Source organism: Haliaeetus leucocephalus, unplaced genomic scaffold (genome assembly GCF_000737465.1).
Source record: "Haliaeetus leucocephalus isolate CR32 unplaced genomic scaffold, Haliaeetus_leucocephalus-4.0 Scaffold973, whole genome shotgun sequence".
In the NCBI taxonomy this organism is placed as follows: Eukaryota; Metazoa; Chordata; class Aves; order Accipitriformes; family Accipitridae; genus Haliaeetus; species Haliaeetus leucocephalus.
Genome location: NW_010973409.1, coordinates 1,024,808 through 1,049,556, shown reverse-complemented (window position 1 = coordinate 1,049,556; position 24,749 = coordinate 1,024,808). Strand labels below are relative to the sequence as shown.

General features: G+C 39.3%; 1 protein-coding gene across 1 annotated transcript in view; it reads left to right on the top strand.

Moving 5' to 3' along the window:
• Window positions 1-24,749, top strand: part of RBMS3 (RNA binding motif, single stranded interacting protein 3) — a 443,174-nt gene that overhangs the window by 110,321 nt on the left and 308,104 nt on the right. The window contains exon 3 of the mRNA XM_010584321.1: window positions 15,423-15,481. Coding sequence (XP_010582623.1) covers window positions 15,423-15,481 — 59 coding nt within the window. The remainder of the gene's footprint in view (window positions 1-15,422; window positions 15,482-24,749) is intronic.

The following is a 24,749-nucleotide window of genomic DNA, read 5'->3' as shown; positions in this document are numbered from 1 at the left end:
GGACATCGAGGCGAGTTCGACATGCTGAGGGCTCGTGGGATTCAGGCCGTGTGCCAGCAGTAAAGTGCTCGTCGCCTCGTAATGAGGTAGCCCTCCAGTCCTGCTATCAGGAGGTCTGCAGCTGGTCTGCTTAATGGTATTTAGTAACAGTATGTGTAGTAAAGCATGCTCTCCTATTACACAGAAATCCACTAATGCTGGCATCAGGAGTGGCGGGTAATTCAATCACACCCACAAAAATGATATTAACATAACATTAAAGAGCTGTGTAGACTAGCAAAAGACAGGAAATTATGGAGTTCAGCTTGAAACTTTATCCTTAACTCACCCATATTGTGCCGAAGTATTTGGAAATTTCCACAGAGCGTGTGATTTTATGGAACCTACAGCGGGGTGGATTGTCCTGTTTGTCTGCAGAGGATTTCCTCAGCTAACATCAGCCAGCATTAGTGAGAATTATATAAAGAAATCCTGGCACAATTTACAGAGCATAGCTGGACAATGTGAGCTTTAAATATGAATTTCTTGGCTGGGGCAGTTTACCCACCCCAGCATTTCTGAAGTGCTGTATCAGGCATTAGCTGTGTTGACTTTTTTCCAGACCAAGTTGCAGTTCAGTAGCTAAGTCCCTCTCCCAGTTGCAGAACTAATTTTTAGGGTTGTTTTTTTTCTGTTCAACAGTCACTAAAAAGATCTTGGGTTTTTTTAAGTTTACCTTTTGATTTAAAGACAGTGCCCCTATTTATTTCAGGTAAATTCACTGGAACTAAGTTGAATTATACTTAAAAAAAAAAAAAAAAAAGCAAGCTCTATACCCATCTTTGGGCCTTATTTTATTTTTCCTCATTTTTAGTCCTGCTGAAACTAGTAATGCAACTCAGTAAGCAAGATTAACTTCATCACAAAAATCCATTGTTGGAAATGGAAGAAAAGGTGTTGACTACCCCATCTTCTTCCTCATGACTTCCAGTCCTCCATTGTACCTTTCTGTACCAGCAGGGACAAGGGGAGGTTCTAGCAAGGACCCTGTGGGTCAAGGTGGAGGCAGGGAGTACAGGGACACTGTACAATTTACAGTGTATCCACAAGATATTTGTAGAGAAGGCTTAAGTTGTTTTGTGAGCACAGCTGTTTTATTTTACTCATTGGCATCAGAGCCACCAAGAGTTAAGGGGAGAATTGTCTGTTACTTCAAGCATGGGGCTTCACTGCAATCAAACATGAGACTGCAGAGCTCCCGGAGATGGTGAAGCCAGCAGATACACTGCTTGTAAAGCAGCTAAAACAGCAAAAGGTGCAGCACACGGATATTTTCTCACATCTTCAGGCAGGTTTTGCAGGCTGTGGTGAAATGCATTCTGCCCTTGGATACCCTGATAGTGGTGCCCGAGAAAAACCAACATGAGCTCAAGTCACATCTGATTTAGAGTTCATTTCCACATGGCTCTGGGAGAGAGGGAACTACATGATGGTTGTTATTTGGGGCAGATTTAAAAATTTTGATCTAGTGCAGTGCAAGTAAAGAGTGACAGAAACCAGCAAGAATTATTTTACTCTCATAATAGCTCATTTGGAGATTTTTTTATGGTATTTTCTGGAGATGATGAATTCTTGGTATGGTTAAGCTCTGAGGTTGTTCTGATTTTTCCCCTTGTGCACTTTCTGTGCTAAGGAGCTGGGGAGGAGTGCCACTGTGTCTGTCTCTGTGGTGAACAGGATGGTCATTAATGACCATGCATAGAACAGTAGGATGGCAGTATCCTAGGGGAAATCAATTTTCTGCAGAGAGCTGGGCTTGTAAAGAGTAGAAAATTTCCACTGAAGGGGAGGGGGAGAAGGGGAGACAAAACTGGCAGAGCAGGGATTAAAAAATACGAAGGCTTCAAAAGTGAGGGAAGACTCAAAAGGCTTTCTGTTCAAGGTGGATTCTTCCCCCCCCCCCCCCCCATCAAAATTGAGCAAGTCTTGAACATGCTAATCTTAGAAATGAGAGGGATAATGGCCTTCTGGAGAAGCTCTGGGATGGGGGACATGGGAAGGTTTGGGAGAAGACTGCCTGGCGTTTAGACAAATGGTGGTTCTTTTTTAAAGTGTGTTTTTCTTTTAGACAGAGAACAATGCAGAAACATGCAGAACTGAATCAGTACTGTGCATTTAACTTCCTGAAGGAGCATCTATATTGCAGATACTTCTGGGTTTTAGAGCCGTGCAGTGAAACCTGGGACTAGGTTAAAGCTAGCTGAGGTAGCTCCGTGCTTTCCTGCAGAATTGGCGTGACTGTGGCACAGGTGGGTCCTTGTGTTCCTCACTGTGTGCGGGTGTAGTTGGGAATTCAGACTAGGGTCATTTTCTTCTGCCATTCTCCACTCTTACACGTTTGTGTCTCTTCTCTGAATCACAGAGTTTCACTGTGGCACTGAGTGTCTCTCTCAGCTTTGGGTGGCCCAGTGGCTATGAAAGTCCTCCCCCACATGGTAACGGTTTGCTTCCCTCTCTTCTGCTGATTTCCTGCTGCTTAAACCTTGCTGCTCCAACCTTGCTGCTCCCTTGCAGACAGGCTGGAGAAAGCTTGTTTTCCCTAGGATGCTGTCATTTTACTCTCACAACAGATTTTGAAAAAACTATTTCACAGGGGAAATAAGGGAACTAAACTGTAACTGGTGTTAAATGTCATCATTCAGATAACAACTCTAATAAAAGTAAATTTGCTTAGACTTTGTAAATATGTTTGTATGTTTATGTATCTTAAAAATGTAAGCAGACATAAATCTTTACATCTCAAACAAGAGGGTGATTCTTTTCTGACTCTGCTCAATATTAAAGGCTAAACCAGAGATAAGATAACATTCCCATAAACATGGAAGCTTGAACAAAGGAGCTGTTGTCCTGAGAATGTGGGAATCAAAAAGAAACTGAAGTCTGGACTTAGGAAATTGTCTTACAAAATGGAATGTTGCATGAAGAGTAACATTTAATGGCTTTCAGAAATTGCAGAACAGGGCAAATCCATAGGTCTTTCTCTTGATCTCAGTGGTCTCTGGAGCAAGCCCAAAGAAAGCGAAGGGCAGAGGCATATGGGAAATGAATAGCTGGAGCAGACCTTTTCTTTTGTTTTGGCTTCTTATTCATGATGTTGGTCTTTTGAGAACTTCCTCTCTTGAACAGCAGAAAGGGAAAGGGTCGGAAACTCCCATGGTCTGAGTAAGTGGGAGGAAAGGGTGCAAATGCTGTTGATGAATAAGATGTTTGAGGAATACGTAAATGCATGGCCTGATACTGTAAGTGCTTGGTTTATGAGAGTTGGCCATTGGGTGCATTCAGGACTGTCCAGGGTATGAATTCAGTTGTTCATAGTTGTAAATATTTGCAGACTCTAGGTCTGTTTCTTGTAGAACGTGTCTTTGACTCCATGAAGACTGACCGTGTCCTTTTTACATTGGTTTTGTGCTTTCACTGCTTCTGGTGGCATGTCCAAAAAGCAGTCAGCTTGCCACTAGAGGTGATCATTGTAAATTTTGTGTTGTTAATTTTTAAACCCAGCACATTTGGCAGATTATATTTTGGCTGCTGGAATATAATTTATCTGTATAGGATATACTTGCCATTTATGTGTGTGATAGCAGTAGTAAACTGAGGGGTGTCAGCACTGGGGTTTTCATAAATCTTTAAATCCAGCTCTTTTTATAAAGTGGGAATAGAACATGGGGTGGATTTGTTCATTGTTATTATTATTTTTTTCTTTTTTTCTTTGCAAGCTTGTTTTCTGGGACCCAAAACATGCAACTGGCGAGCAGTGTTTTTTCCCTAGCTGAGGATGTTCACTAATATTTGATGAAGATGTTGCCCTTGGTGTTGCCAACCCTCAGAAGTTTGTGAGGCTCACAATATTTGTTTCTTAAATCCTTAGATCCTGAGGCATGTGCTAAGATGGGAATCTCAGCTTTCAATTTTTAAAAAAATGTAGGTTTCTCTCCTTCATGGCTGTAAAGAGAGGTGTGAAAATACAACCTGAGTCTATCACAAAGGCTCAAAATATATAAGCAAAATAAAAGGATCTCTCAAATGTATTTATTTCTTAGTTATTTTTTAATACCAAAAATTAATTTAATAACTTTTTTGGTGTGTTAGAGAGCAACAGGAATTGTCAGTGCTATACTCCTTGGCCACTTAGAGGAAAAACTGAGTTTATCCCAGTGAAGCACAGTTCTCTCTCTCTCACAGTATGCCCAATACTCAGAATGAGGTCTTAGTTTTTCCACGTGTATCTTCATATGGTTTGAGGATTGTATCTTATTTAATTAGTTTATCTGAAGGCACCTGAAGCCAGTAAAATACAGAAATCTTTTCTTGAGGGCTCCCAAGCAACTGAAGCTAATTTGCTTCCAAATCCAGTGTTACTGATCAGATTTCAAGATGTGCTCACTGTGTTTTCCAGTGAGTCTTTTGTTCCTGGGGTAAAATATCTTAGCAGAAACATAAAATATTTAAATTTTTGCTCTTTCTTCCAGATCTGCCCGTGTATATTTCAGAAATGATGGGCTACGTAGCACGTCTTTTTCATAGGCCTCCATCCAGGGTTCTGCCTGGCAGGACCAACCAAGTGTCCTTTTAAGGACAGAAGACACTGAGTATATAAAGAGTATATTTATTTAGTGAATCCCATGGCTTATCTAACCCCTTCCTGGTCCACGCTGGCTGTTTCTGGGTGCAAGCTGAACCACAGCAGAGCACAGCAACTGCCAATGTTGGCTTTTCTTCTGCAGGAGACTCATGGCCAAGGTGCCCAGTGAGCATAGCTGGCACAAAGCCTGAGTGAGGAGTTTTTGGTTGACTAAGATTTTGTTTGGTTTAGGCTTGGAAGTGCTCACTGATGAGCAGACAGCTACAAGACATGCTAATTATGACCTATTCCCTGCCCCTTGATGTTATCTTAAAGTGTAACTTCAGTGCTTTAAGACAGAAAATGATAAGGCAGTTGCTCCATTGGTGTAAATTGGGGCAGCCCATTGGACCCAGAAGCAGGGCACCACATTTCTGGAAACCAAGAGCCTGATCCAAAGCGCAGTTTTTAATAAGCTCTCCCTCGCCAAAGATATTTGCCAGCCTGACACAGTGAGGCTAATAAGTTCAATTATGTCCATCTTTCTTTGGAAAATAAAGAATGAAGAATTATTGATGTAATAGACAAGGGCTCTAAAGTAAGTATCTTTTTAAACCTGTAAATGTGCTTTTGCAACAGGTGGACTCTTCATTTAATGCTGTATTTACTTGCAGGTTTTTGAAGCATTTTGAAAACATGGAGAAATTAACCCATGATTCATAAATTATGTATCTATATTGCATGCTGGGCAGGTTCACCTAGTTTGAATTTTATTGTTGACAAAGCTATCACTTAAGAGAAGGTTTTGGAGAATACCTGCTTTGGGGACCCTGGCCTAGGAGTTGTGGTGAGTTACCAGCAAGAACAGATTTTGTCCTCTTAAAACTAATTACCATAGTAGTTATAGGCCTTGCACTGAGGAAGGCAAAGCACTCACTGACCGGAAACATGCACTTGCATGTCTTGTGTAAGTCTGTTTACTGTGTTGGGGCTGTAGGGAGGACTTTCCACACCAAACAAGCACATTAATTTATGAGCCTACAAACATACTTTAACCTTGAGAAACGTGGATCGTTCTGTTTAAGTTCAATGGGGCTTCTTACATGCCTGAAGTTGTACATGTGCATGAGTATTTAAAAATATTGTGGACAAATAGGTTATCGAATCCATTTTCACACCCTGTTCTGAGGCTGTCTTTATGTTACAGAGTTGCCCAAATAAATGGACTAAAAAAATCCTTGCTTTTAAAAATATATTTGGTGGAGTTAAATAAAATTCAGAGAAACCCAAAACGAGAGGTATTCTGTCCCAGTCCCAAGCAAGCAGTGTGAACTTTTGTCCATTTAATTATAAAAATCCAGCTCCGTGCTCTTGTTGTTTCTCCTTGAAAATTTCAGGCAGAGAAAAATGTTCTTCTCTGCACCCCTTTTGTCAAAGTTCAGCCTTTGGAAAATGAATACAACTGTGACATTCCAGCCCTGGAAATAAAAGGATTAAAATTAATATATTGAAGAAAAAGAAGCAATTCTGTGATGTAGCTCCTGAAATATGTATTTTGCAATGTAAAAATCCTAAGAAACAATTCCTTCCCAAACTACATTGTTTCCAAAGACATCCCAAGTACCTGGATTTTTCTAATTTGTAAATAATGAAATGGGAGCTCTGTGAACTCAAGAAGTCTCACTCACACATTTGTTTCAAATGGCCTCTGTGTGAACTCTATAAAATGCTTTAGCTTTAAATTATCAGTTTGAGTTCACGGTCCCTGGTGGTAGCTGAAGTTCTTGCCTTTTTCTTTAATTCCTTTTCTTTTTAATTCCTTTTCTTTTCTTGGCTATTATTGGAGAGGAACCATCTGATTGAGACATATATATGTGTGTGTATATATATATTTTACTATATGTTGCAGTCATTGAATTCTTTTTAAGAGTAAATCGTTTCAGTGACATGTCAGAAAATCTGCCCAAACTGAACACTCAGAGTTCCCTTGAATAATGAGGCTATTGTTAAATGATTGAATACTTTAGAGATTAATATCATGGTATGCTGGCATGCTGGTTCATACCAACTGTAATTTAACAATGAATCCTCCATAAGTAAGCAAGACTGTGAATGAGAAATTGGATACAAGACAGCACAGCATGCAAGAACATACAAAGTAAATAAATTCTACACACAGGAATGATCTGTTGGGGGGAGTTTATTTCCACAATATCTGAAATAATTGAATTGTTGGATAGAGAAGATTCTTCAAGTTTGAAGATCTGCTTAATTTTTCTTCCAAAGCTGATGAGCAATATCTTTATAGTAGAAAAGGTTTTGGATTTTTTTTTTTTAATCTCCCCCACCTCTAAAAAAAAATAAATTAGGGTATGCTACAATAAACCACATCTCATTCTGTGAAGGGTTTCAGAACCCTAAGCTGTCTTCCCAGTAATGCATCCTGTCATTATACAGAAAATTCAGTGGCACTGCTAAGTGTCTGCAAACAAAAGTTGCATTTTATTTTTTTAAGACTTCTGAATTCTTGCAAATATGGAATAATTAGTAGTTGAAGATTTAATGATGGCCCAGAAGAAGGACTGAAGTATTCTGCATGAAATCATAGTTATTAATTTGTGCATGAATTTCGTTTTCCATTCTTAATTTAGCAACTGAAGAATATTTTGCTAATTAATTATTAACACTGGTTATTTGTCATGGCAGAACTGTGAGGGAAAAACATAGCTTTCTATCAAAGCAAAAATATAAATGTCAGAATTTTAATTTAAATGTGATATATAATAATGTAATCATGTTTTAAATAGTCTTAAATAGCTTCAATATTCAAACATACAGATATAATATGAATATAATATATAGCACTAATTCAGAATGAACAACGTTTAGAGTAAAAACTGCAGCTAAGAGCCAAGTGTCTTACTTGCAACAAACTGGGGAAAACCACTGTAAAGTGTCGGGCTTTTATGGGGAGTGCCACTTTAGTAAGTGGCATTTTATTCTGTCTTGGGTATCAAGAGTGTGACAAATCTGTAGCCTTATTATAAGCACTGTGAATAGGATTTGAGCTTGTACCTACTGAAGGCAATGAAAAAACTGCCTTTGATTTCTTCAAGTGTTGGATCAAGCCACTTAATTTCATTTATATGCAGACAAAAAAAATATTTTTTATTTATTTATTTTATTTTGATAAGGAAAGGAACCTACAGGAAGTTACCTTTGAAGTACTGAAGTGATATACTTCTTACAGGTCTGAAAGTTCAAGTTCTTTCTAGTTCCAAAAATTTAGTATCTGTTTAAATTTCTTCAACTTCTGTTTTACCTGACTTAATTTCCCAAGTACTGCAAACAATTACAATAAGTCTCCACAGCCTGTGCACTTTCATATGGGACTATTTTTCCAGAGGTGAATCTGCATATAATGTTTAAGTATATGAATGCAGATTAGTTTGACTAGGAAATGTGACTCTCTCTTTCTTGGTAAATACCTGCGTTGTCTTGTAAATACATTTTTAACTTGAATGTGAGATGCCTCTATCGTTGTAGTGAAGGCAAGATGCATTCCTGTGCTTTAGCAGCCGTAGATTTTAGGAACACAGAAAAGAAAGCTAGCATTTTAACAGTAGAGGGATATTTTGGTTGTAGGTGTTTCTACACACATTTTAAGAGGTTTATTTACACTATTCTCTGCCCTAGGTTGTTGAAATTTTACAAGAAGCAAACATCACTAGAACTACCAAGTTTTCTATATTCTTCAATAAAAGAGCACCAAAGATGCTAACACAGGTGCTCTAGGGCTATATTAGAGCGCTGTGATTTGGGCAAAATGGTGCTTGCATCTTCTCCTGAAAAGCAGGATTTCTGAATATGATCTGTAAATGCAGTGTAAAGTAATTGCCATGATCCATAATTTGAAATAGCCTTCTAGGTTCTTTCCTCCTAACATGGAGCTGTTATTCAAGAGAATGGTATGATCTTGGTTTTATTTGTCTAAAGCAATAATAGTGTTCATAGACATGTGCATATAGTTATTTTCTGTTTTTTTGTAGCTTTTTTTCTCTCATACTTCTGAAAGGTATATTTTCAGTGGGCATGGGGTGATATTGAAAAATGGGCCCATGTATGAGTCAAAACACTACACCCTCAGTAGTAAATATCTGTACCAGAAGATATTATTGAATATGCATACATTCTTTCAGTGGTTCATCATCTTACATTCTCTTGAAAATGCACTTCTCATATTCATTACTCTGCTTAAAACTGGGCTCCTAGTTGCGTTGTTAGGAACAGAAATATATTGTCTGAGTTTCAAAATTGCTGAGCGACACCTGTTCTTACAGAATTCAGTAGCAATGACTCGGGAGCCCTTCTGAAAGTCCAGGGCTGTTTTAGATGTACAACCAATGGATTTAAGAGGCCCCTCCCATTTTCTGTGGTGCTTTTGAAATTCTTGGACAACTAGTTACCCTAAGTTGCTGTCCTAACTTATATTATATTTAGTGAAGGAATGATTTTTCGTAAACTTGACAGCCAAACTGAAGTAAGTAGAGAGGACAGAGCAGCCAAATGTTAAACTCTTAAAGAAGTATGGTCTTGTTAGTCCAGTACACTGTAGGTTCCCTGCAACTACCTCCTCCTGTTTATTCTGAAGTCATGCACTGGTCTGTGAAAATAAAAGGTGCTCTGAATGGCATGAATTTTGTTACTGTATTTTTGTGTGAATAAAATAGTTAAGACTAAACTTTTCCTTCTTTTAATTGAAAAGATATACAGAGAAAAGCAACAAAGCAGCTCAATCTTTGTTAATGGATAGAATGATAACATGTTGTATTTTTGAGAAAAAGTACAAGCATTGAAAATGTCATGCAGTAGATGAAATGCCCAGAAATGATCATGCAAATCAGAATTTTCTTTCTGAGTGAATTTCCCTTTTGTATGTATTTGGATGTCTTAAGTTCACGTGGCAGTGTATTATAGGAATAACATCTCTCTGAGAAACCCCGCAGCAGTTCCTTCTGTACTTTAGGCCTTCATAATGTGGGCTTTTTTTTTTTCTCCACAAATCCATGGTTTTCCTAATAGAGTCTGCTTTAAACAAAATAAACGCAGTTATGCTATTTATATATTAATTCACAAGAATGAAAAAGCCTCGGAGTTGCTTATCTAAATCCAATTACTGCTGGTCAAATTCATCCCAGTACAAAAGTTCCCAAGATAAAAGCATGTATTACCTACATGCCCAGAAACGCAGGCTGTTTTCAGTTGGGTGAATTGTGCTCTGAGCAATGCGTGAGGCCTTGAGTGAACCCTAATGCTGGGGATGTAATTATTAAGCTCTGAATTCGGAAATTATGTGATAACTCCATTGGTTTAACTAAGCAAGGAAGAATTCTGTACACCGGTTACTTGGGTTTAAATCCCAAGTTTCACATTAATTTAGAGCATACAAGCAGTAACCAGAATTGGGCAAAAGCTGTGTTTGGTACATGCTTAAGCACCTACCGCCTTGTAGGCGAGGATGGCAGCCTGTGCGTAGCACCGAGTCGGGCGAGCGGCGAGAGACTTGGCCTGTCCAGTCTGATGGCCGTTTTGCATTACAGGACTAGCCACAGCCAGCCCAAAGGCTGGCTTGGAGGACAGACTAAGACATATCTATCCCAGAGGCTTTTGTTTTCCCTAGTGACATGGAAAAGCTGAAAAGTTTGAGTGGCCCCAACCAGTCTGGCCTCCCAGGAAATCCCTCCTTTGACCCCGCAGCTCTCGGTGGCAGCTGTCCCCCCAGCAGGCTTCCCACCTCGGCGTATTGCCTGCCAGCGGTGGGGCGGGTGGCACCTTGTTCCTCCGCCTTGAGCTAGTCCCCAGCTGAATCTCACTTGCCTGCTGACCCTGGGTCTCCCGCTTGCCTTCCCTGCACCCCCAGGTTCCTGCAGGCAGAAGCAGAAATGGCTCGAATCCTTAATGTGTGCCGTGAGACAGCAAATTCCTCTTGGTTTGGGATCAGCATGGGCAGTGGGTAAGGTTCCCGCATCTTGCAAGTGGTATCACTTGCAGCTGAAGTGCTTCCTTCAGGAACTATCTCCATTTTAACAGCAGTTATCAAATAACTTCCCAGGAACGACCGGGTCGAGCTTTGTCTGCAGTGTAAGTGCTGATCGACTGCCTGCCTGCAAGCTCTTGAAATGATCTATTGATACTGCAACTTTGATGTACGTTAAGTGCTTATTCTGTATTGCTTGCATCTTTGCCGAGTTTGCTGAGTAGTCAGAAAATGTGGGGTGCTTTGAGATGGGGCTCTTGAGAGTGGTTTTTGACATAGGTCCATAGCCGGGACTGAGCAGGGAGATTGTTTCTCTGTGCACAGCACTGTGGGGTCTTCCCTTAGTCCTACCCTCCGTGTGACACGGTGTGCGTTACCACCGTTTGTAAGTGAAGTTTTTTTAAGTGACCTTTGTAATTTTAATAGTGGATATCAGATGACTTGAACAGTTTCACCCCAACCGATATATACAAGAGAAGGTAGAAATGTTTATGTTTGTAAGAAGGTATTTCCGCCCCCAAATTAATGTTCTCTTGGAACGTAAGAATGGCTGGGCTGGGTCAGACAGGAATTTGTTTCAGCAGCTGTGGAGGCCCCTGATGTTAAAACAAGGGCAACATGCAATGATACTACTCTGGTATCCTCTCCCGGTTTCTGGCAGTATGTGACTTCCAGGGCCACAAATGTGTCTTTGCTTTTAATTTCATGACAAATTTTCCATCCTAAAAGCTGTCTGATAGCTCTGATGCGCTCTGTGGGGCATCAGCACAGGCTGTGTCAATGAATTCCCCAAGTAACTCTCAGTTCTGGGGAAGTACCACCTTCTGCAATTTTTAAACCTTATAATTTTCTTGGCAGTCCTTATGTATTATGAGAAACAATGAAGACAACTAGTCACCATCTCACTGCTTAGATCCTTCTTTAATGAGCTGAAGTTCTAGTCTGTGTCATTGCTCCTGACATGGAAGCTCTTTCAAATATCTGACCACCTGGTTTTAAATGAAAATTATTGCATAGAAAAAGATTAAAAGCATAATTGAATATAAGAGATTAAAATGATTTTTAAAAAAGCCTGTAAACAATTTTATTTGTGCTTACTATGCATTTAGAGAACATTTTGGGAAGAATGTAATGAAAGACAACATGTTGTACGCCTGGAAATCTTTTGAATAGTGATTTCAGTTCAGATGTTCAGTAGACACATTCTTGAGGTAGCCATCTCACAGATTCATTCTGTCTATACCCTTGGATACTGTGATGCAGTAGGTTATCCTTAATGATACAGTCATTATGTTGAAGGGTTGGTAATAAGGCATTGAGGTGAACTCAATTCCACAATTATCTTTTTCTGACCAGAATTTTTGATTCAAAATCTTTGAAAGACTACCTCCATGCACTGTAACTCAGGAGGAAATTAAACAGTGCTCGTGTTTTCTCACAACAAGCAAACTATACTTGGTATTTTTTTACATTATTAATATCAGTAGTTTGTAGAACAGAGGTGTGCAGGCTGTTGAATTTTATAGTAGTTTCCATTTAAATATAAGAAAACAAGAGGCCAGGTGTTGTGATGCACTTTATCCTTATTTCTGTGGGTGTTCCCATTGAAGAATACATTTTTGGTACTTCTGGGTGAATCAGATCACAATTAAAGGTCACACAGACAGAAAGCCAAACAACTTTGGAGAGGAGACATAACTTAATACCAGTCTCCGCACATGCAAGAAAGAAATATGACTGCAAGAAAGAAATATGACTACATTTGTAGGAACAAAATACCTTCCTGATTTCATGCAGCACACAAACTAACATTCTTCATCAGAACTGATGTTCTGATTACTGTAAAATAATTACTTGAAATATTTAGGAAAACAGTGTCCAAATTAATTCCAATTACTTTCTTGTGGTAGCGCTCAAGGTTTATAGCAGTAGATTAAATCGCCTGCATATGGCTAATTGCCTATAACAGTGTTTGTTATTGTGGTGCCTCTTACCACTCTGATGTCTGTTTTTGCAAATGTGAAGGTGTGCACGTAACTTTATGTGCGGGAGGAAACCTCTTCTGAACTGAACAGAATTACTTCTGTGAGTAAAATCTCTAGTGTAACTAAATGTTTGCAGGATCACAGTATGTAGCAAATAACTCTGGGAAATCTGTAATAAAAGCAGTGGAACCACAAATGCCTGTCGCTGCTGGCAAGAAATGTTAACTTTTAGCTCTCACATGACTTGGATGAAACAACATATCAATTCATTAGGAGTGGCTGGACTGAAATGGAGGCTGGGTGTTAGTTTTTGTTGGCGGAAGTTTAGGTAGGGGTTGTGTTTTATTTGAGGTTGTTGTGGGTTAGCCGCTGATTTTTGTTGGATTCTTTTTCCATATATCTGTCAGAGGCCCTTTGCTGTACAAGATAGGCATGTTTTTGCATGCTTTTCATGAATTTGATTTTAAATCTAAATAAATCAAATAAATGAAGATGCACCATGTGGGCCAAATTTCCTGCTGGGTAAGTTGGCCCACTGAACAACCATAAATCACACTGGCAGATAATTTGGCTTTGCCTTCTTAAGATATGTGCTCTAATGTCTTTGAGGCCAAAGTCAACTTCAGGTATTACCATGAAGAATTATAAAATTAAGTGGAACATAAGTGAGTATAAAGGCCCCAATTCTGGAAACACCTGAGGTTAGAAAAGCATGTGATCTCATGGTTAACATTAAATCTGCTATGTATGTGTTTGGAGTGGAGCCAGCTATGGCAAAATAGACCCACAACTACCTGTCCACGTATGCATCATGGTGGAGCATACAATGGATTACGCCTGCCTTCAGAGCACAAAATCCTGCCTGCCTACTGAGCCAGCCAAAAAAGGAGGGGGTGTGGAGGGGAGGAAGGCTTGTACGATTTTTTTGGTTCCTAAAAGATGGCTGAATTGGGGCTCAACTTAGATTGCACAAACTGTTAATGCCTTTAGGTCAGTTTGCCCTCCTCCTGACTGGTTTCAGTCTGAAATAAACCAAAGCAAAACATGTTTTCCTCCCCAAAATGAAAGTCAAATGGAAACAAATGCTTTTGTGGGTTCTTCTGGAAGGGAAAAACAGTGAAATGGAAAGTCTCACTTTGCATCAGTCACGAAAACAGAGTAAAGAGAGATGGAGAGACAGTGGCCTGTATCTAAAGCTAAGTGGTTACACGTCACTCACAGTGTGGAAACTTCAGCTGTGAACTTTGTCAGGCACGAAATTGCCTCAAATCTGTGCTGGTACCAAAGAGTATGTTCAGACAGGCTGCTCCCAGTCTTTCTTGTTGGTGCTGCTCCCCCTTCATGAGATATTTAAGTGTTTGCTGGGTCCCAGAGTGAAACCCAAAGGTCCTTTTTCCCTGTGAGTGATGGTACCATTCCCTCTTTGGTTCCCTGTCTGTTTGTTGTTTTTTTTTTTTTTTTTCCTGGTTTACTGGGTATGTTTATAGACTGGTAGGACAGAGAAGAGCGTGGCCTTGAATATGTAGTACAGTGCTGTAGCTACCCTTAGACTCCTTTTTCTGTACAGTAGGAGACTTGGGTTTCCTCCTGAGGCAGAGAAGGGAATTACAGCAAGGTCTTCCACATCCTGGTTTCTGGACTTCAAGTAGAAGTCAGTAACACCAAATTTATATTGCTGTTAATAAAGATTAACCAATTAAAAATTGGTCTGCCATACATTTCAGTAGTTTATAATTGATGAACAGTTGGTTGTTTTACATGGGTGTTGCTTTGCCATTAGAAGATACAATTTTATAATAATCTTTTATAGTAATACATCCTTCATTGGCGGTGAAGGTTGCGTTCCATGGAAAAGTCTTCCAAATGAAAGCCCATCTATCAGAGTGCCACTAATGCTTTTTTAAAAAATCTGGGAACGGACATTTTAGAGGAAGTTCTCTTCATTGAAGCAGAGACCAAGACATATCAGTGACTTGAGAAATAAAATTATTTTCCTTATTCATCCATAAATGCCGCCATCTGTGATCTCTTACCAGGGTTTTGTGATACTAACTATTAAGTCTGCATTTTTAATCTTAACCTCTGTGAGGTAAAGACAGATACCTATTTTATGGTCTAGTTGCTTAATGCAACAAGTTGTAGCTGCCCAAATTCCCTCTTCATCACGTTAAGTCTATCAAATTGCAGTGCAGTGCCATGCTATCTATGGGAGGCAATATAAGTTCAAATAAGTATTAACATTCATCTTGGAAAGAGCTAGGAGATGCACATAAACCTCAAAACTTCTGTTTATCCAAAACAGAAGTTTAGAGTGTATGTACACAGGCATGGATGAACACATGAGCACAGTTTTGTGTGCATACATGTAAAAAAATGACCATAATTCCTGCATTTCTGTTAATCCTGGAGGAATCTGGTCCATCTCTATTAAAACAAACCTTGTTTGACAGCTAAAAATAAAAAAAAATATTTTTAATCAAACCTAATTAAATTAACCGAAGAAACATCTTTACCAGTGCTGATGTCTTAAAATCCCTGCTATAATTGGCATTTATGCTGGCAGTCCAGCACTGTGGCCAGAGACAGACAGGATGTGGCAAATAACCAGTGCTTCTCAGGTGGACTCTAAAGGTGTTGGTTGAACTGCAGTGGCAGAAGGAACCTCTCCAGGAGTATCAGGCAAACATTTTTCAAGAGCACTAGATCTCTTCCTAGTGTATGTGTTATATGTGTGCAAAAATAACTATGTATGTTATTAAAATATAATAACACGTATTTCTGGTTTTTGTTTTCTCCATAGGTATGGGAAAATTGTATCCACAAAGGCAATTCTTGACAAAAACACAAATCAGTGCAAAGGTACGTGCAAAACGCCTACTCTGTGAGTTCATTGTCTGTTTGAATGATTGACTGGTGGCTTGACTGCCAAGGCTTTGGCTCCAACTGTGCAATCAACATAATGTACAGTATATTACAAACATATTTAATAATGCCAAAGCTTTGAGTTGTGTTTCCAGTAACATTGCTCATTAATTTTTTTCATTAACAAACAAAATGAAAATCACAAATCAGAACAAGTATCAAATTGCTTCAGCAGAAAAGTAAATTACCTTCTAACCACATAGTGCTATCTGATTTGAATGATATCATCAGTGATGCAAATTGATTTCCTATATAAAAATGAGAAACCTTTGGGAAAAGATTCCCAAGCAAAACCTGGTTTATTTTTTCTATTTTTGTGAAGTCTTGGCCTATGCTATTGGAAGAAGAAAGTATTCTTTATGACACAAATAGATCCACGATTTGCAATACCAAGATATAAAAATGATTCCTCTTCCAGTTTTATGTTCTTTATTTTTCTGCTAATGTATGAAAACATTTTTTTAGTGATTTATAGCATGTTTCATGTGTGTATGTATAGCTTTATTTGCCTAGATAAATATTGACTAACATGTCTAGTAGTATCTCAGGACTAGAATTGTTATTCATTTACCAGTCTGAAGAGCCGTCAAGTGTATGGGGGAGAAGCTCTGCTTTAAAATGACTCTGTAACTTTACAGTAGCGATATACAGAATCCTTCTGGAGTAATAAGATCTACTAAAGTGGGTTCTTCTGATAAGAAGCACATTCTGGACAGCATTTCTATATGAGTTAGTAAAAAGAAAAAGTATTGCAGTACAGGAATATCTCATGAGTGGCTGGATGGGGTGGGAAGAGAAGAAGAAAAGGAAGACAGGAAGACATTTGGGGAAATTACAAGACGGGTCAAAATCCTGCCAGCTATACCACTGATGTTCTTGCAGTTTGTAGAATTGTGTCCCTTTACCTATTGCCTGCCACAACAGCATTCATTAGCCACTCAAGAGAAAAGTAGACTGGAAGACTGCAGTTCTAGTCTTGGAAGACTCCACCAACCTGATCAGTCACGGGCCATCCTCAGAAGCGGCACTGTGCGTTTGCTTTTGCCTGGATGTGCTTTTCCTTGGAGCACTGTTCCAGCAGGCTTCTGATAACGTTGCTCTGTCTGCATTTCTTTGAATATTACATCAGGACCAAAATCTGGTTGGTTTGGTTGGTTTTTTTGTTGTTGTTTTTTGGTTTTTGTTTTGTTTTGATTGTATTATGAAGGAATACCCTCATACCTGGCTGGGCCAGGTGCAGAAAGCCGTGGGAGGGTGGCCGGGGGGGCACAGAGGTGAGTGCTGCAGCTTCAAAGCCAGGAGGCGATGGACGTGCCTGGCACTGGCTGCTGCGTGGCCAGGAGATTTGAGTTTTGGAGGCAAGGTCCAGCATGGGGAGTTGTAGGGAGAGGGGGACTTGCAGCATGATGGGGCTACAAAGGAGCTGAGTGGATCGAATGGGCTCTGAGCTGGTTTAACAAGAAGAAAGAGTGCTGTAGTAGGATAGGAAGGGCTTTGGGGTAGGAGCACTTGGGGATAGGGCTCTGGGGCAGGAAGGAGTTGGGGCTTAGGCCTAGGAGAGCTGGAGGGGCCTGAGCTGCTGATGTGAGGGATGAGAAAGAGAAAGTCTGTGATTAGGTAGGTTGGGGTTACCCTGGGGCCACTCTTCACTGGCTTACGCTCCAACTAAGGCCTTCCTTTAGGGACAGGGGACATGTAGGTCCTTGTCCCCTTCCCGCTACCATACAAGACTGAGGTGTTTTCTGCTCTCTCATGTGTCAACTCCATCCTTTTTTCATCTTTTTTCTGAAATTTGTCCATCTGAAATGGCAACACAAATCAAGCAGATGGAGTTGGATTTGAACTGGGCTGTATGTTGAATAATGAGATGAAGTCCATGGGAGAGAGAAATGTATTTGTCTCCGCTGATCTTGGTTGTCCGAGACCACTGTGTTGTCAGTGTAGATACTTCAGCTGGGTGCCTAGAGGTTGGTGGAGACAGTCTGGGGGAAGTGTGCTCAATGATTGTTCTTAACTTTTTGTTTTGTTTTTAAACGCATGTTTGACTGGTAACCACTCCACAAACATGGTGGCGTGTGATCAGAACTTCCTTCTGCTCCCATTGCCAGTGGTAAACAAGGAAAGGAATGGATCTGTTTGCGAAACACAAAATGTGAAGTGGAAAGATTGTAAAGAATATGAATGGTAGAATTTTGAGAAAGAAAAAACATCTGGGTTTGGTGTTCTTTATATTGCAGTTAGCTTTGACATTATTGTAGTGGAGGCCATATAACAGTGAGTTGGAATTTTGTAAAAATTTGCTTTCATGCTGTTGTACTACACTGTAGGGCAGAGATATTTATTTGTCTTTTCAAAGATGGATCTTTATGACATAAGTGGTGCCATTAAAAGATCATAAACGTAATTGGATTTATTAACAGTATGCTTCGTGGCATAAAAAGAATAGACTTGCTGCTTTAAATGCTGGGTACAATTTCCTTCCTTTTCAATAAGGCTGCCCCCCCCCAAAAAAAAAAGCTTCCCAGGAATCAGTGGAAGGGACCTGAAGAGATTAGGACCTGCCTTGGGGCAGGATCAGCTCTAGCCCACTGCTCAAAGGCCTCCAGCAGTGGAGATTCCTCAAGCTCCTCAGGCAATATGTGATAGCACTCCCTCTCCTCATTATAATGAAGCCTTTCCTAATGTCTAACCCAAATCTCCCTTGATGCAATTTAAGCCTATTGCTTCTTTTCTTATCCCCAGTGGACATGCAGAACAGTTTATTCCCTTCCCCTTTTCAGCAAACATATATATTTGAAGACTGCCATGTGTCTGCCGTAACTTTTCCTTAGACTAAACACTGGTCCTTTCACTTTCCTCTTAAAGGCAATTTGTTTTAAGTTTCTGATTATATTGCACTTTGCTGGTCTCTCTTTAGCTCACTTCTTACTTGAAGACCTTAAAGCCGGGCACAGGATATCAGATGGCCTAAATCTTACCATTTTAAATAGTGTGGAGAAGTTATTTCATTTGTCTTCTCTGTGATCACATGACTCTCCTTTGTTGCTATATCCATGTAAATAACTATGTGTATTTAAAATATAGATACATTTCTGAGGCACAGGGTGTTGCATGAAAACAACATTGCTGATATATGCTAAGAGATTCTCTGCAGCCCCTGGTTCTGTTACTCTTTTCTCCAGCACTGCTGCCAGTCAGGCATTCCTTATTGTGTGCTCTGCTCTGTGCTGTTGATTATTCCCTCCTAAGGCTAGCACTTTTCATTTGCCTGTATTGAATTTTATCCCATTTTTTTTCCCAGCTACTCCTTAATTTGCTAAGATTATTCTCAAATCTTAAGTCTTCAGAGTGCTTGCAGCACTTACCTCTTTAGTATCCTCTTCACAGTTAATAAATGATTTCTCTAATCCACTGGACAAGATAATTTGGAAAAGACTGAATAACAACAGACCTGGGGAAGGCTTTTGAGGAAGGCCTCTCAGTACACCAGGTAGCCATTGAGAACTTTTTTTAATTGGATCTGTTATTCAGTTTGGCACCTACATCACAGCAGTTTTAGCTAGATTTATTTCTCCTATCTTCTCAAGTTATGAGAGACAACCAAGGTTTAACTAAAATATGTAGTACTTACCTATCTATAAGACTAGTTACATACTTCTCAATGGAAGTACAATCTGACATTATTTATTCTTGTTATATCCATGCTGCATGGTACTAATCTCCTCTTTCCTTTGAGGGTCTGTGAGTGGATTTATATGACTATTTGCTCTAAGCTTTTTCCAGAAGTTGAAAGTCTCTCTAATACACTGGGGCCCACATTCATTCCTTTAAAAAAAAAACCCAAAACAACAAAAAGCAAAAAACCAGGCAATTTGTTTGCTCCTTTCCAGTCTTTTGCATCTCACTCACCTTCCACAAAGTATGAGGTATCTTGTTAAATGAACACACCATCCCGTGATGTGTATCCAATGCAGTAGCGTGGATTAAATTCAAGGAGATGATGGAAGAAGTTATCACATGATTGGAGATTTCAGAATCTCTTTCAGCATCATTTGTGTGTTAACCAAGGTATGGAGTAGAGCTGAAAGTGGAAAATAGTTAATATAGCAAAGAAATTATTTCGAATACCCCATGTAATAGAAGATCTGTTGAAAGAGGTTACTGCTTAGCAAGAAGTGTTAGGTTTCCTCTTGGAAAAACAAAGAAAACACTCTGCAATGGACTTGAAGTAATTCTCTACTATTCCTCAGATTGTTAAAAAGATACCCACCACTTTCCTGTTGTGCTAAGGAGTAGTGTTACCTGAGGATTTCTCCCTGGTATGAATTAAGCAGTTGGGTCTAAAGTAATCATATGTGCTGCAAGGGAGTTCACTAGGGAAACCTTTTGACGTAACCTCTCATTTTCAGATTGCTCTTTGTTGGTGGCATAACAACTAAGTGAAGCAGAGGAGAAGCAACAATCACCCTGTAATAGAACAAGATATAAACCAAAATAAACACAGTCATGACAAAATGGCCAGAAATCACTGAACAAAGCAGGGAACTATCACATATGGGGAATAATGAAAAACAGACACATGATTCATTCAGATGTTCAAACACAAAAACCCTAACGAACAAGTTGGAGAGTTTTGGCTGCTTTTGCTTTTTCCCTTTCCCTCCCCTCTTTCCTTCTCCCCCTTGCATTTCCCTTCTGGGTCTACTGTATTTGCTAATTTAAAAAGTAGGGGAAATGAAATAAAAGAAACCATTCAAGAGAAGTGTTAATCTGAAACGTGTAGACTCTTCTCTTTCCAGCCCTCGCCCTCCGCCCTCTCCAGACTGGCTTGCCTTTGATAGACCTACGTGCTTAGAGCCGAGGGAATGAGTAATGGTTGTTTCACAGTACAGTTTCCATACCTCATAGCAATGGAATACAGAACAGTTAATCTGCCAAATACACAAGCCCATTTCTTAGAGTATGAATTACTGTCATCTGCATCTGCCCTTGCAGACACTTTAATTGCATGCATGCAGATTTACTTCCTGGTTTAATCAGGAGCTCATATGATTTCGAGTATTTTGCTAGGACCTTAGAAGATGAGCACAGGAGAATGACTAAAAGTCCAAAATCCCACCTGTGGGAATTTTTTTAAAAAATAAAACCTATGAATCAGTAATTTGTAGGAGACAAACACTTCAACTGTGTATTCTTCATTTTATGTATATTTTTTCAAACCATATATGACTTGATTGTTGAATAGTAGTGTTTGTCTTAGGAGAGAAATGTGCCTAACATGATGAGGGGAACTATAGAGACTCTACTTATAATTTTAATATTTCATTATGACTTTTTCTTATTGAGAAATGTTAGCAATGATCTATTCATTTTTAAGATACGAAAACTGGGATGCAGATATGCAGTCATTAGGATTGTGGTGGGTTTGTGGTAAAAAAAATGCCATGAGGTCATCTGTGTTAACCCACCATATATCACATACAATTTTATTTCTCCAGTTGCCTTGCCGTTTTTAGATCAGGACTTAAAACTTACCATGACCTATTTTATAAATTGAGAGTTTATTTGTGTAACAAAAATGAGATAACTGGAGGCTTACTGTAAGTGTTGGAGGTAATTGGAATGGCATGATAAAGTGTTGCTTCATATCTCCCAAAAGGAGTCTGTCTTGCCTTTTGTCAGTGGTGTTACTCATCTGCTTAAGTTCACCAGCATCCGTAAGTACCCTAATGCATTGGAGCTTAATGAGCTGGAGGCTTCTGCTCTGGTGTTCTGACAAACAAAGCTTATAAGCATATAGTAGATATACTTTGGTGTGTATGTTAGACAAAATACTTTCATAACTTTAAATTTTAGACAGTAGGGGTTTTGCACATATTCTGTGAAGACTAAAAGTTATTTGTGATCATATGAAATTATGCATTTTCACTTTATTAATTCTTATTCCTATTATACTTAAAATGGCACAATTTGGTTGTGACTAGCAACATGAAGCAAGTCTATGTAAAATAATAAGCTAGTGAAGAAGGAGCTAAGCTGCTGTCGTGGTTTAACTCCAGCCAGCAACTAAGCACCACACAGGCACTCGCTCACTGCCCCCCCACACAGTGAGACGGGGGAGAGAATTGGAAAAAAGGAAAACTCGTGGGTTGAGATAAAGACACTTTAATAGGACAGAAAGGAAAGAAAAATAATGATGATGATGATAATAATAAAATGACAATAACAATAAAAAAAAGAATTAGAATATACAAATCAAGTGATGCACAATGCAATTGCTCACCACTCGCCAACCGATGCCCAGTTAGTTCCTGAGCAGCGATCCCTCGCAGACCAGCTCCCCCCAGTTTATATACTAGACATGATGTCACATGGTATAGAATAATCCATTGGCCAGTTTGGGTCAGCTGTCCTGGCTGTGTCCCCTCCCAACTTCTTGTGCCCCTCCAGCCTTCTCACTGGCTGGGCATGAGAAGCTGAAAAATCCTTGACTTAGTATAAACATTACTTAGCAACAACTGAAAATATCAGTGTGTTATCAACATTCTTCTCATACTAAATCTAAACCATAATACTATACCAGCTACTGGGAAGACAATTAACTCTATCCCAGCCGAAACCAGGACAGCTACATAGAAAGCTATTTAGTTAATAAATTTTATTTATTGGGAATAAGCTGAAATTGCAATAACTGTGCTGTGTTATTTATGATTCTCAGAATTGCCATTTTGAGACAGAAAAAAAATCCAGCCAAGTAGGTCTGTGCCTGATCACAGACTGTAAACTGTTCACACTAGGAGGGCATGCACAGCGTGCTTCAAGGGGAAATGGATCTTGTAGAAAGTAAATAATTTGTAAAACAGACTTATTTAATTTTGAAACTCTAGACTTGTGTAACAAATAAATCAATCTTATTTTTGATGCCAGCATAGACAATAGATGTGGTGATTTTTTGTGCATTAGTTTTGTTTGTTTGTTTGCTTTTTTGGGGGGGGTCTTTTTTTTGATCCACTCCAAAGTCTCATGTAATCAGTGGCATAATAGTTCACAAGTTGCTGTAAGTGTAGCAATATGGAATATTTTACTTCAGCAGGACTTCTGACAGTGAGGCGTTTGTGAAGGCTGGATAGATGCTGAGTGTGGGCAGGTGCTCAGCAAGTTTTATCTATGGCTCTGCTGATCCATCTCACTACTGACCTGTAGCAGCCCCAACTAATCTAGTCCTTCTGGTCCTGGGTGTCTTGAAGAGAAGACACAAACTATGCTGAGTTGTGCCAATTCTGGTTAGCAAGCCAGCTGATAAACCCACATCTCCTGAGTTAGAAGGACAAAATCTTCAGCAGTGTCACTAAGTCCCATTTCAAAACAGTGAACAACAACAACAACAAAAAAAAGCAAACTTGCCATTCTAAGTTTTTTGATAACAAGAGTTACATTACACATCATGAGGTTAGTTGTTTAAAATTTATAAATGTTTGGAGGTTTCTTTAGTTTGTTTTCTGTTTTTTGAAACTTTAGTTTCAGTCCTGTGTTTTTTTATAAGTAAAGGTTGAGATTTATTTTTTTTCTGTTTAAATAAAAAAGTGATATTACTGTGTAACCACATGAGACTGGGAGCCAAGTCTTTAGGAAAAATGCCTAAAGGAGACATCTAAACACCGTAAAGGCAGGCATACATTAAAATAAAATGAAAGAATTGCCAATAAGAAACCATGAGGTTGTTCACTGTGTGGTAAGTTCACACCCTACCTTATCAAATGAAAGCTTGTTTGATCTGCAGGCTCATGAACTATGATGCTGTGTAAATCTGACCATTTTAAGAAGTTACCAGAAACTAGATGGGGAAAATGAAATAATGCATATGTATATTCAAAAATATATATGTAGCTTTCCCCTTGAACTTACAGATGTTGTATTTATGGATGTTTAGGTAATGTAAAGAAGCAACGACACTCAGTGGGAGCATGTGATGCTGTTGGGTGAACTATTTTCCTGGCACCTGTTGGGTTGGTCAGCAGGCGTTATATGTGTCTTGGCAAACGTGTGAGTGTTTTGCAAAATCTCACTTTAGCTTGGAGGTAGAGATTCTCTTGTTTGTATATTTTTGAATTCTTTCCACATCTACTGAAGTGAAATAGGAAAGGGTTTGATGAGTCGTGCTGAGCAAGTCATCATAGCTAGAGTGTGCCAGCACTGGGCCGCTGCCCTGCCATGGTGAGGACTCGGAGACATACACGCCTCCATGTCTGCAAAATGTTGCTGCACCTCAGCAAACATTCTTGACTAAGTGCTCTGTCTCAAGCAAGTCCTCTAAAAATTGCTTATCGAGTTTAAAGCCAGGTCCTCTACAGAGGAAACTCCTTTCTAATTAGTTCCCCAGGCACTTTCTTAAATGGCTTCTTTGCAATTAAGGAAAATATTTCCTGGGTCATTATCTTTTCATAAATGAACTCGTGGCCTAGCAAATATTTTCTGTAAGGAGACCCAAGATGCTCAAGTATTCTGTGACATAACTAATCTGTGATTATTCTTAATTTACTGCTTCCAAAATTTGCAGGCCCATATCGCTGGCAAATAATTGGTTTAATTTTGTTTCCTTCCAGAGAAATAAAAAAGTAAAATTTCCATTTATACACAGTGATTAATGTTTTGATTCATTGGTCTGTATAAAACTTTGCAATAGCTTGGCATGCGTTTGAAGTGCATTTTGGGACTGGGTAATGTTAGTAGACTCTTAGTGGTCTCAGCAGACTTGGAAATATCTATTTCATATCACAGAAGTGAGTAGAAGAGAAATTTTTTTCTCTTTGAACAGCGGCTCATAATCAGCTTTGTTGAAAGCTTACTTGCAATGCATTGGCTTTTTCAACTGTCTTGCAGAATCACTTTGTTTAAACTTTTTTTCTCTGATGCCATGATAGAGCATCTCATATATCAGTAAATCTGTTTGGCCTCTGGTTGCTTGAAGGCAGGTCATCTCTTCTAAAAGTGGTGGTACTCTGCTGAGAAGTTGGTTTCTGCAAAGTCTGAAGACCTTCAGTGCAGCAGCTGACCTGTGGAAGCCCCCAGGCAGAGGCAGAGGATGACGGTGCCTGGCTCCGTAGTTTTGCTAGAGCCAACTCCATCATGCACACTCAGATTATACAGTATACGCAAAACAAATGATAACTTGGTATAGGAACAATTTGATACTAAATCCAATTGA